Consider the following 12,786-nt stretch of genomic DNA (forward strand, 5'->3'; position numbering starts at 1 on the left):
CTGCGTGGGTCTGGAGCGGGGCTGAGCCCTGGCCCAGGGAGGTGCGTAGGAGGAGGAAGGGAATGTTCTCCTGGGGATGCCAAAGGCCTTAGGATCGTCTTGGGTGGGAGGCCAGGGAGCATGGCTGCAGCGTGGGGCTGGTGGCAAGGCGCAGCCCTCCGGCAGATGTTCCCACCCAGCAACCAAGCTGCTCTGCTCACCACCTGTTCCTCCGCCTTTGCTTTTCAGCGGCACAGAGGCGAAAGATGGGTGAGTCCTTGCAGTCCCTGCCCCCAGCCCCTGGGGAAGTGGTGTCCCTGTGGGAGGGCCTGGGCTGGGTGGGCTCCGGGGGCTTGTGTGCTGGTGGCTGGAGGAGCAGCTGGAGCCTGGGGTGGGAGTGGGGAGTGCTGGGTCTGCCCTGGGCACGGGACACGGCCGGGATGGCTGAAAGGAACGGGGATCAAGGTGGGGACGTGGAGCAAGCTGCGGGGCTGCCCCGCTCTGCACTGATGCTTCTGGGACAGGGACGTCCTCCACCCATCCCCATTCACTTCCACTTGTGTTTTGGTGGCACGGTGCAGAGAGCTGCACAAGTGTCTGTCCTTATTGCTCCATGTGCACAAGCCTTGCTCAAAGGTGGCCCTTGCTCCTTGTTAGTCTGGTCCTTCTGAATCTCTGAGCAAGGTGCTCAGTTCCCATTCTACCGATCCCCATTCCATTAGTATTAGTATTTTGGTTGCACGGTGCTGAAACCTTCATACTTGTCACTTTTTCCACAAAATTGTGCTTTGCTGACTAATCTTTTCTGTGTTTGAGAGCAAGGCAGTGTATTCTCACTCCAGAGAGAACAGGAAATTGGTTTTTTTCAAGGGGTGACAAGTTGCTCCCTCTGACCATTAATTCATTTTTCTTTTGTTTTCCAGAGAAACAAGCTTCAGAGATGGGTAAGTCTCACTCTTCAAACAGAACAAAAATAAAATAAAAATGAGAACTATGGGATCAGAAGCTATGCCCTCTGATCATGTTTTCCTTTTCTCTTTCTTTTGCAGCGAAAGAACGTGCAATATTTGGTGAGTCTTTCTGCCTAACTAAGGGTAATTGGGGTCTTCCCATGAAAGCAGCCATGGGCTGAGCTGCTCTTCCCTCTCATCAGACATTTATTTTGCTTTCCTTTTCAGCGAATCAAGCTGCAGAGCTGGGTGAGTGTTCTTGAGCTTCAGCCTAAGGACAACGTCAAAGCAATGTGCAGGGGAGGGTGGGCAGCTTGGACAGAGCAGCCCAGGGCTGGCCCCTCACCCTGCCCACACCCACTGGGCACCAGCCATGGGCTGTGACCAGCTCTCCTCTCTCCTTCCAGCATGGAGAAAGACACTGATGTTTTATAATAGAGGTAGGTGTGCATTGGTTTACCCTCTGCAGTGCTTCTCCTGCCCCTGCTGGGCCATGTTCAGGAGCCCAGAGGTGCCCCATCTCCTGCCCCGTGGGGCAGCTCCTGGCCCTGAGCTGGGGAAAGCCTGCCCAGGGCTGAGCTCTGCCCCTGATGGCCTGGCTCCTTCTGTCCCTGCAGTGGAGGTGACCCTGGATCCTGACACCGCTCATCCCCAGCTTGTTCTGTTGGAAGACAATACAAGCGTGTGTTTGGAACGCACATGGCAATCAGTGCCCAACAACCCAGAGAGATTTGACTGTTGTGTCTGCGTGCTGGGCCGTGAGGAGATCAGAAAGGGGAGGCACTGCTGGAAGGTGGAGTTGAGAGGCGAGTTGGAAAAAGATTCAAATTTGGCTGTGGGGGTGGCCAGGGCATCAGTGAAGAGGAAGGGGGGAATCAACATGAGCCCTGAAGAAGGGATCTGGGCGCTGCAGTACGATGAAGGACAGATCATGACTCTTGAATCGTCTCCCATAAGCTTGCCTGTGTCCCCTGTTCCAATGAGGATCTGGGTCTGTCTGGACTATTCAGCGCAGCAGGTGTCTTTTATCAACGCTGGCGATGGGGAAGAGATCTACGTGTTCAAAGGAGCTTCCTTCAACGGGGAGAGCATCCACCCCTGGTTCTGGCTGTGGACAAGCAGCGTCCAGCTGTGCCTGAGGAGCAGCATTCCCCAGAACCTGTCCCCAGCCCAGGAGGGCTCCCGCCCTTCTCCAGCCGCTCTTGACTTACCTCTCCTCGATCCTGCAGGAGCAGCACAGGAATGAGGGGTACTGGGGCCAGGGGCTGCTCCGTGTGTTCCTCCCTTCACACTGAGACCTGTGACAGTTGGTGGGGGGCACTCAGAGTTCAGACACCCATTTGCTTCATGTTTGGGAGCCACATTTGTGGGCTCCAGTTTTCCGTTCCTAACTCCGTTTATAAATTTGGCTTTTTTTGAAAGCATGAATTATTAACATGGATTTAAGTGTAAAAGAATTAGTAATACTCCTTGTAGTTAATTACATCAACTTTTGAACATGGAAATGCTGTGTGGGATTATTTTAAATCACTATGAAGGAAGCTGCCTACTCCAAAAAGAATGGGAAACTTGACCTGGCAGGGCAAAACAACCCACTGGGAGCTGGATTTGAGCCAGATCGTGTCTGTTGCTGGGGGCAGCGAGGATGCTCTGGTGGTTGGATGCTTCAGGACCAGGGTGCTCTGGGCTTGGACACTTCAGATCTGGGATGCTCCGGGACTGGGATCCTCCGGGACCTGGATGCTTTGTGGGTTGGATGCTTCAGAACTGGGATGCTCCGGGACCGGGATCCTCCAGGACGGGGATCCTCCGGGACCGGGATGCTCCAGGACCGGTTTGCTCCGGGACCAGGATGCTCCGTGGGTTGGATGCTCCGGGGGGGTCCTAAGGGGGGCAGGATGCTGCGGGATCCGGCCCGGGAAGAGGCGGGGGACGCACAGGAAGGGGTTGGGGTTGCAGGAACCGAGAACAAAGCAGAGTCCGGGGAGCTCCGGTGCTCGGAGCCGGCTCCGGTGCTGCCGCCGCTGCTGTGCAGGTAATCGGCAGGGAGCGGGGGCTACCGGGGAGGGGACGGCTCCCCCCGGGATGGGTGCTTCCCCCCAACCCTCTTCCTCCCTGGTCTGGGTACGACCCCTGTGGACCCCCCGGGGGCTGGATATGGGCTCCCCGACACCTCTCGGAGAGGATACGGATTCACCGCTGACTCCCTCCCGGTGTAAGTAGGGACCCCCGGCAGTTCCCCCCTGCACCCCCCGGACTGGCTACGACCCCCAGTCTCTGGGCTGGGTATGAGCCCCCCAAAACCCCAGCGTCCCTTGGACTCCGTGTGACCCCCGCCCCGTGCATGAGGACAGCAAGGGACGTGTCCTCCCCAGGGCTCTGAGGTCCCCAAGGGAACAGGACAAAGGGACAGAGCTGGGTTGTCCTGACACTTGACTCCCCCCCCCATCCCCTCCCCATTTTGTCCCCTTCTTCCTCACTCCCCACAAGCTTGCTGGTGTTGTAGGGCTGGCAGGGCCACTGCTGGGCTCATCCTAGATGTCCAAAAGTCACAATGAAGCTCTAAATTTCAATTTAGCACCCCAAAATGGGCATCTTTCTTTTTTCCGTTTTCCATTTTCTCCTTTTTTTTTTTTTCTCATTCCTAGCACTGATGGGCTGCTGTGTCTTACACCAGAATAGACAAATGTCCTGAAACACCAAAAATAAAAAAGTGATGGACACAATGAAACTGGCTCAGGTAGACAATTCAGCAGAGGGATTTGGAGGGTTTGCTCTGGAGATGGAGCAGGAAGCAAAGAGAATGGAAGGAGAGATGATGTGCAGAAAAAAAAAAAAGAAACAAAACAAAAACTACAACATTTCTTCAGCGACAATGGTCATACACCAGAAAATCAGCCCTTTGGGGAAAGGAAACACCTGTTTTTTGGATGCAAAAACTTTCAGATGCATGAGTCTCCTCCCGGGAGGACCAGCACACCCTCATTTTCTTGCCTGAATGCCCCACGGCTCTCCTTGGTTGCCTGGGAAGGGCTTGAGCTATTTTGCTTCTTATTTAGGTATTTTTATTCTTCTTTTTGCATGGTGGGGTGGCATCCTCACATATTGAAGTGGGATCTCTTGCTGCTGCAGGAGCCCGTGACCTTTGAGGAGGTGGCCGTGTTATTTCACCAAGGAGCAATGGGTCCTGCTCGACCCTGTGCAGAGGACTCTCTACGTGGATGTCATGCTGGAGAACTATGAGACCATCACCTCGCTGGGTAAGGAGTCCTGGCCCTTGGAGTTTTGGAGCCAAGAGCTCCTGGAACTTTGGCTCCTGGCCTTTATGTTGCAGACAGTCTCAGTTTTGGGATGGCATGAGCTTTGTGGCATTCAAGAGTGAGGCAGATTCTCTCCCTGATGTTCCTCCTGGGAGTCAGAGTAAGGATGCACATTAAGGCAAACCCCTTTTCTCCTCTCTTCCATACTATTTTCCAGGGAATGGAAATATCTGTCTTCCCCCGCGGCAACTTTTCCCCTTTTTCTGCACTATCTCCATCCCAAAGATTGATTTAGGTCCAGGCAGGTCAAACATTTGATGGTAGAGGACTCACATTCATGCAGGTAACCCAAGAGACCGTATCACCACCATTCCCACTCCACATCCCTCAAGTCAAGAGAAAGTTCAGATTTCTTTCACTTCACAAATAATTCTCAAATCCCTCATGCCATTATCTCCTCTGGGACAGGTTTTCCTGCTGCTGAGCCAGACTTGCTCACCCAGGAGGGAGGAGAGCGTTGGGCCCCAAATCTTCAAGAAATGGAGAAAAAAGAAGTCCTGAGCAGCAGGCAGGAAGGTGAGGATGAGATGTCGTTGGCAAAGACCATGACTACCTACATCAGCACACACTATTATTTCCTATCAACCCCACATCAGGCTTTTAGCCAAAATGTGGTAGATCCCACTATGAGATATAGTTCCACTGATCCTAACTGGAAATCAGAATGAATTTCCTCTCCATTATCTTCCCAATCTTCCATCCCTGGGAAATGATGGAAGCAGAACTTCAGCCAGTTGTCCTGTCTGGTTAATTGGTGCCTCAGCTTTTCCTACACTTTCCCCTTAATGTTATTTCTATCTGGCCGAGGAAATAACCTGTCTGGCTTCTCTCTGTGTCACAGAACCTCCTGGGATGGATGGGGAGATGGAGGAGGAGAGTGCTGGAGACCAAGATGCTGAACAAGCACGGAGGTGTGCAGTTACGTGTGTGATGCTTGAACACAGCACCCATGGGAGCCAGCAGGGTCTGCTAACATGGAAAACAGGGAGCAGGACTCTTTGTGGAGGAGCTGACGCCAACCTTGGAGAAACCCCCATCCAGGAGGAGCCTGCGGAAAGGCTGCCTGAGCATGGGCAGGAGGGTGGCTGGAGGAGGGACTTGCTTACGCCTCCGAGAGACGACGTGGGAGAGAAACCTTTCAAGTGCCCAGAGTGTGGGAGAAGCTTCATGAGGAGCTCAGACCTCATTGTCCACCAGCGGACCCACACCGGGGAAAAACCTTACCAGTGCCCCGAGTGCGGGAGGTGTTTCAACAGGAGCTCCAGCCTCGTGACACACCAGAGGGTGCACACGGGCGAGAAAATGTACAAGTGCCCCGAGTGTGCAAAAAGCTTTACACGGAGCTCAACGTTGACCGCACACCAGAGGACCCACACAGGGGAAAAGCCCTACCAGTGCTGTGAGTGCGGGAAGAGCTTCAGCAAAAGGTCAAACCTGATTAAACACCAAAGGCAACACACCGGAGAGAGACCGTATCGATGCCCCGACTGCGGGAAGAGCTTCATACAGAGCTCAGACCTGATTGTCCACCAGCGAACGCACACAGGAGAAAAGCCCTACCAGTGCTCAGTGTGTGGGAAATGTTTCAGCGTGCGGTCGAAACTTATTCAACATCAGCGCGTGCACACGGGAGAGAAACCCTACACATGTGCTGAGTGCGGGAAGAGCTTTGGGCAGAGCTCGCACCTTTCCGTGCACCAGAAAACTCACAGAGGAGAAAAATCAGCACTCCAAGTGTGGAAGGTCATCCAGTGTGAGATCCTGCCTTGCTAAATATCGGGAACTGCATGCAGGAGATGGATATACAGAATATCTGAGCATGGGAGATGGTCTTTGCACTTAAACCTAGACAGAAGAACATTTTGCTGCTGTGCTTGTGCCCACAAAAGCCAAGAAATCAGTCAGCAAATGTGAAGTTCCATTAAAAACGAACCAGTCTGTACACAAGAAGGACTGTAAGTACTTCAGAGGGTGGGGCAAGAAGGAAATTCAGTCGCTAAATGCAGTGTGTAGGGTGGATGGGCTCAGAAAGTGCGGTTGGTTTTGTACTACTTACACTGATGTTGTGTTTAAATATGCCAGTGTGACCCTAGGAAAACCAGGTCTCCAGAGGCACCCTCCAAACTCCTCATGACGTTCACGACATTCATCAAAATTGCAATGTTTGGCCACTTGGCACGTCTCCTCCCATGTCTGACCCCCAGGTAGTTATCTTCTTCAAGGTAAATCCACGTTTCTGGCCTGTAATGCATGGAGGAATTGGCCTCCACTTTGAGGAACTTTACAAAGCTTCCCCAGGACCAGCTGGGTCCTGGAAACAAGGCAGATTTTGGATTGTGGCAGAGGAGATTGGGTTGAACCACATCTTCTGGGGCACTCGTTTCTTTTCTGTCTGGGTTTCCTACAACTCCTGATACTCATCCTCCCTGTGCTGCCTTCAGTCACCTGTATTCTCTATCCCCGCTCATCATCTAGGAGGCTGAGAAATTACCTGGTGAAGAAATTGAGATGTCTTCATGTTTAGGCACCTTACTTGCTCCCACTTGAGCCCATGTCCAAGCTGAGGCACAAGAAGTTAAATTTTTAGAATCACAAATTCATTTAGGTTGGAAAAGACCCTTCAGATCATAAAGTCCAACCATCCACCCAATGACCTAAGTTGTCCACGCACCATAGACCGGGCTTGGGGTGGAGTTTCCTGAAGGAAAGGGATCCAACACTGGTTCTTAACAGGTTAAGAGCACTATTTTTATATGGACAGACCAGACAAATCAGCCTACAAGGATAGACTTAATGATCTAGGAGCTCTTTTCCAACCTAATTTGGGGTCTGTGACTGTGTCCTGTTAGAAAGGAGAAGACTATTTCCATCACGGAAGCCACATCAGAAGCCAAGAGGTCTTCCTGTCCATGAGTCACTGAAACGACAACTCCACAAGGGAAGATCTCCAGAACATGAGCTTCTTGAGAGGTAGAAACCAGACTTGCACACTTGTTCTCCACATTCCTCTGCAGCAGCCATGGAGACAATGTGATACCTATGCAATGGCAAAGGAAGGAGAGTCCACCACAGCCCTTTCCAAACTGGGGAATTTGCTTTCACTGGGATAGAAAAAAAAAATCAAAAATTTACCAGCAGACACTTCAATCAAGGAGAATCTTTATGGGCATCCTCTGGGGTTAGTGGCAGATCAAGAATACAGGATTTTTTTGGAGGAGTGGGACACATAGGTGATGGTTGAGTTGGACCACAGATAGAGCTAAGAACCTGAAAAGTTGGTCCTATTTTCTACTGTGCATTTTCATAAAGACCTTCCAGAGACCTGGAGGACCCAGGAGTTTGCAAACAGGGACAAGGCTACTGCAGATCCCTCGTTATTAGGCTGTCAGGAAGATCATCTGCTTTGTCTCCAAATCCTGAAGTTAAAAAATAAATAAAAAGTTAAAAAATAAATAAGATAAATAAGAAATATAAAAATAAGAGGAATAAAAATATAATAAATACATTTAAAATAAAAATATAAATGGAAACAATCTACATTGTTTCCATATAAATATAAAAGAGTAGAAACATAAAAAGTAGACAGATAAAAATGTAGAAACAAAAATAAAAAGCAAAACACACAAAGCAAAGAAAACAAAAAAGGGTAAAAAAATAAAATAAAAAGAAGAAAGATTAAAAATGAAAATTGAAAAATAAAGTAAAAATATAAGAAGTAAAAGAATAAAAGGGTAAAAATTAAAAGGTAAAAAATAAAGTGAAACAATAAAAGTATGACAAAAATAGAAAAAATAAAATAAAACAAAACAAAAAAAGTATAAGAATTAAAAGTAAAAGAATAATAAAGTAAAAAGATGCAATGTAAAATAATAAAAGTATAAATAAGTAAAAAGTAAAAATAAAAATAAAGTAAAAATAAAAATATAAAAAATGAAAATAAAATTAAACATAAAAATATAAATAAGAATAAGAATAAGAAGTAGAAGAAGAAAAATATAAATATAAAAAATATAAATATAAAAAATATAAAAAAGAAAAATGAAAACTAATAATAAAAGAAAAAGAAAAGAAAAATAAGAATAAAACAGGAAAAAAGAGAAATAAAAATTAAAATAATAAGTAAAAAAAAAAAAAGAACTGAAAAATAATAAAAAAGTAAAAAAATAGAATATAAAGAAATGAAAAAGAATTAAAAAGTAAAAACTAAGAATACAAAGGAAGAGCACGATAAACATAAAAAGTAAACAAAGAAAAGTAAAAAATAAAATTAAAAAAAAAAAAATGAAAAAGGCCCCTAAAAAAAGGCCGCAATCCGCCCGGGAAGGAAGCGAGGCAGCAGCGAACAAAGGCCGCGGGGCCGGGAGGAGGCGAGGCCGGCAGCGGGGCCGCGAATCCCATCCGGGGCTGGCGGCGCCCCCCCGGGACGGCTCCTCCCGGCCGCCACCCCCCGGGACGGGGCCGAGCCGGGGCCGGGGACCGAGGGCACGAAGGGGCCGGGAACCGGGGCCGGGGCCGGAGCAGCGCGGGGCGGCGGCCCGGTAATGGGGGGGTCTGGGGGGGAAGCACGGGGATGGGGGAACCGGGGGGTGGGGGCCGGGGTGCAGGGATCGGGCCACGCGGTACCAGCGCGGCGCTGCGGGGGGATGCGGTGAGGAGGGGGGGATTTGGCTCTCTTTGGGGCTGTTTGGGAGGTTATTTGTAGTTTTGTTCTCGGGCTGCGTTTGGTTTCTGTATTTCTTCTTTCTTTTTAATTTTATTCCTAATTTTATTTTTTCTTGTCTCTTTTTTCTTGCCTATTTTTATTTTTTTTTCTATTTTTATTTTTGTTCCCTATTTTTATTTTTTCCTGTCTAATAGTTTTACTTTTCTATTTTTTTCTTTTTTTTTTCCTATTTTACTTTCACTTTTCTCTTTATTTTTTCCGTTTTTATTTTAGCTTTTCATCACTAATTTTCTTGTTTTCTATTTTTTCTTTTTTATTTTCTTTTTAACTTTATATCTAATTTTATTTCCAACTTTTTATTTCTTTCTATTTTTATTTACTATTTCTATGTTTCTTTTCTATTTTATTTCTAATTTTGTTCTTTCTTTTCCATTTTTCTATTTTTCTTTTTATTTTCCCACTTTATCTCTAATTTCATTTCTAAATTTCTTTTTTCTTTTTCATTTCCTTTTCATTTTATTTATAATTGTAGTCTAATTATATTTTAATTATATTTTTAATTGCACTTTTACTCTACTTTTATTTTTTATTTTCTATTTTTCTCTTTCTCTTTTTAACTTTATTCCTAATTTTATTTCTAACCTTATTTCCAACTGTATTTTTAATTTTATTTCTAATTTTGATACATTTTTGCCACTTTCAACCCACAGAGCAGGGCTTCCCTTTCCGGAAACCAGCTTGCATGGAGCATCCTGGAGAGCTTCCAACCCCCCTAGGGATGCAAGAAGAAAAAAACCCCGGAGACCCCCTTGGAGGTGAGGCACTGCCCCCCCCCGAAATTCCCCCTGGACCTCTGGGTTCACCCCCTGCCACAACTCAGACTTGCTACGGCTCAGCTCTTGCTCTCAGGCTTCTTTCATCTCCCCCCGTGACCTCGTTTCCCTTCCAGATTTAAGACGTTTTTCTCATTTATGTCCCCCAGCAGGATGCACCCCGAGGAGAGCAAGGGCTGAACCGAGCCCGACGCAAGGACGCAAGGAAGAAAGGGGAGATCCCAGCATTGCCACTGGCATCACCGCTGGCTTCGTGGCCAGAAAACGGGCAGGGAACAGCTCTGAGGGCACGCAGCCAGAGGCAGCTCCCGAGGCTGAGTGGAGGCCAGGAGAAGATGAGGATGTAAAGGCTGAAGCTCATCTCATCCCTCAGGCAGGGGACGTGAAAATCCTCAACGGCTCCAAAGCCCAGCGTGGGGCCGCCGCCGGGGAGAAGAAATACGCGTGCGAGGAGTGCGGGAGGAGGTTTGGCCAGAGCTCCAACCTCATCGTGCACCAGCGAATCCACACGGGGGAGAAGCCCTACAAGTGCCACGAGTGTGGGAAGTGCTTCAGGCAGAGCTCCAACCTCATCGTCCACCAGCAGACGCACGCCGGGGAGAAGCTTTACGAGTGCCCCAAGTGCCAGAAGTGCTTCCCGGACAGGTCGCTGCTCATTAGGCACAAGAGGATCCACATGGGAGAAAAACCCTTTAAATGCCAGCAGTGTGGGAAAAGCTTCATCCACCAATCGAGGCTTCTCGTCCACGAGAAGGTCCACGCAGGAGACCAGCTCTACCAGTGCCCCCAGTGCGGGAGGTGCTTTGGGGACAAGTCCAAGTTGCTGCAGCACCAGCAGCGGCACGTGGGTGAGCGGCGCTACAAGTGCTACGAGTGCGGAGTGGAGTTCAACCAGAGCTCGGACCTCAACCTCCACCAGAGGGTCCATGTGGAGGAGAAGCTCTACCAGTGCTCGACGTGTGAGAAGTGCTTCAAGGACAGGTCGACGCTCATCAGGCACGAGACGGTGCACACTGGGGAGAAGCCCTACCAGTGCCACGAGTGCGGGAAGAGGTTCACCAGGAGCTCCGATATCATCGTCCATCAACGGACGCACACAGGGGAGAAGCCCTTTGAGTGCCCCGAGTGTGGCAAGAGCTTCAGCCACAGATCAAATCTTTTCCGGCACCAGAGGATGCACATGGGGGAGAAGCCCTACAAGTGTGAGGAGTGCGGGAAGAGATTCGGGCAGAGCTCGGAGCTCATCGTCCACCAGCGCACACACACGGGGGAGAAACCCTACCACTGCTCTGAGTGCGAGAAGTTCTTTCGGGGGAGGTCAACGCTTTTCAGGCATGAGAGGCTGCATACAGGGATTAAACCCTACGAGTGCTCCGATTGTGGGAAAAGCTTTGGGCAGAGCGGGGACCTGATCGCCCACCAGCGCTTCCACACCGGTGAGAAGCCCTACCAGTGTGGCGAGTGCGGGAAGAGCTTCAGCAACCGGTCGAGCCTCCTTCGGCACCAGAGGCTGCACGCCGGGGAGAAGCCCTACAAGTGCCACGAGTGTGGGAAGAGCTTCGCACAGAGCTCGGACCTCATCACCCACCGGCGCACGCACACGGGTGAGAAGCCCTACCCGTGCTCGGTGTGTGGGAAGAGCTTCAACAGGAGGTCCAACCTCGTTGTGCACCAACGCGTGCACGGAAGGGACAGGCTTTGCAAATGCCGGCAGTGCGGGAGAAGCTTCCAGCAGAACTCACAGCTCGCCCTGCAGCAGAACTCTCCTCGGTGTCCCGAGTGCATGAAGTGGTTTGAGGAGGGGTCAAACCCCGGTGAACACCAGAGATAGCACTGGGGAGAAAAGCTCTGTAAGCACCCAGAGTTCTGGATTGGGGCAGATAAGAAAAATTAGAGCTTTGCCTAGGTATTATTCAATCTTTCCACCTTTGCAGTCTTCAGGAAAAATAAAAAAATACCACAAAACACACAAATGATCTAAAGTAGGCTGATGAGAGTAAATAATATAATTATTTTTTTTCTAATTATTTCTTACTGAGTTTGCTTCAAGGGCTTGATGTGTGTTGATACACTCACTCCCATCTCCCCCAGTCAAACCATCTTGTTCTGGGGTTCAGGCTGTCTGTCTATCCCATCACCTGGCTTCAAAGCCCTTAAATCCTGCAGCGTTCCCCAGGCTGGGGCATCCACCCTGGGTGCCCATCAGCACCCCGAGATACTGTAGAAATCTGTCTTCCCTCACATCCTTCCCTCCCCACTATATGTACTTAACGTCAGTAATAATAATTAAAAAAGCCCTCTGTTCCTAATCTTATGTTTACCTTTTATTTTTCTGTTATCTAAATAGCTGTGTATTAAATCTGGAGTTGCTCCTGCGTGGCAGGAAGGGATTGCTGCTGTAAAAAAATGAGAGAGGGGGAACTGATGTTTGCAACCCTGCATTCTGGAAGAAAACTGTCTAAAAACTGTCTGGGGGGAAATCACACTTCCCGTGTTTTTTTTTTTGTTTGTTGTTTGTTTGTTTGTTTGTTGTGTGTGTTTTTTTGTTTGTTTGTTTTTGGTTTTTTTTTTTGTTTGTTTGTTTGTTTGTTTTTTGTTTTCTTTCTTTCTTGGTGTATTCTTGCTCCCGAATTTGGGAGTTGCTCAGAGAGATGGTCAAGAGTCTTTGGGGTGCTCAGAGTCTCTTTGGCCTCATCTTTTCTTCTCACCATGTGCCAGGACCTACCTCCCGTTCCCTTCCTTCTCATCACCTCCTTTTCCTCCAAAAAACCTAAAGCCACCCATGGTGCCACCACAGCAAAGATCTGTGGGAGCACTATGGCTGTTGTCACTGGGATGGTTGCTCCTACCTTCGCCTTTGACGTGGTCATCCCATAATTTTCTGACTTTTAATTAGTAATCTCTGATGTGTTTAGATCCCAGGTGGTCCACTGGGGCAGTGAATTTATCATTAGTAGCCAAATATCTGGAAAAAAAACACATTAATATAAACAGTTGGTTGGCTGGTTGGGTTGCACAGCTGTTTTGGAGTTGTGTTAATA

General features: G+C 48.7%; 2 protein-coding genes across 7 annotated transcripts; both read left to right on the forward strand.

Annotated features, from left to right (window-relative positions):
• The first annotated feature begins 395 nt into the window (after nt 1-395).
• On the forward strand, nt 396-6,092 carry LOC137846237 (zinc finger protein 391-like). Its single transcript, XM_068664067.1, is given in 7 exon segments — nt 396-1,178; nt 1,337-1,369; nt 1,547-3,144; nt 4,062-4,189; nt 4,658-4,765; nt 5,091-5,970; nt 5,972-6,092. Coding segments are annotated over 4 exon segments (1,143 nt in total). The 5' UTR covers nt 396-1,178; nt 1,337-1,369; nt 1,547-3,144; nt 4,062-4,155.
• Nucleotides 6,093-7,086: 994 nt separating this feature from the next.
• Nucleotides 7,087-12,054, forward strand: LOC137846198 (zinc finger protein 271-like). 6 transcript variants are annotated; one of them, XM_068663956.1, is made up of 3 exons: nt 7,087-7,219; nt 9,623-9,727; nt 9,898-12,054. In XM_068663956.1, exons 1-3 carry the CDS (start codon nt 7,204-7,206, stop codon nt 11,574-11,576), a joined length of 1,800 nt encoding a protein of 599 aa, XP_068520057.1. In that variant the 5' UTR covers nt 7,087-7,203; the 3' UTR covers nt 11,577-12,054. The 6 variants fall into 6 exon arrangements, with proteins under 6 accessions (XP_068520057.1, XP_068520056.1, XP_068520054.1 ...); XM_068663955.1 differs by having other exon boundaries at nt 7,124-7,219; nt 9,895-12,054; XM_068663953.1 differs by lacking the exon at nt 7,087-7,219 and adding an exon at nt 7,256-7,427 and having other exon boundaries at nt 9,895-12,054.
• Nucleotides 12,055-12,786: the final 732 nt, after the last annotated feature.

Source organism: Anas acuta, chromosome 31 (assembly GCF_963932015.1).
Source record: "Anas acuta chromosome 31, bAnaAcu1.1, whole genome shotgun sequence".
Lineage (NCBI taxonomy): Eukaryota > Metazoa > Chordata > Aves > Anseriformes > Anatidae > Anas > Anas acuta.

What these genes read in the sequence shown, in the direction of transcription:
- LOC137846198 (XM_068663953.1), top strand. Translation starts at nt 7,289, where the DNA reads ATGCAATGGCAAAGGAAGGAGAGTCCACCACAGCCCTTTCCAAACTGG. An exon ending in CTTTATGGGCATCCTCTGGG is followed by an intron (nt 7,428 to 9,622) that starts GTTAGTGGCAGA and finishes TTCAACCCACAG; the next exon opens with AGCAGGGCTTCCCTTTCCGG. An exon ending in CCCCGGAGACCCCCTTGGAG is followed by an intron (nt 9,728 to 9,894) that starts GTGAGGCACTGC and finishes TATGTCCCCCAG; the next exon opens with CAGGATGCACCCCGAGGAGA.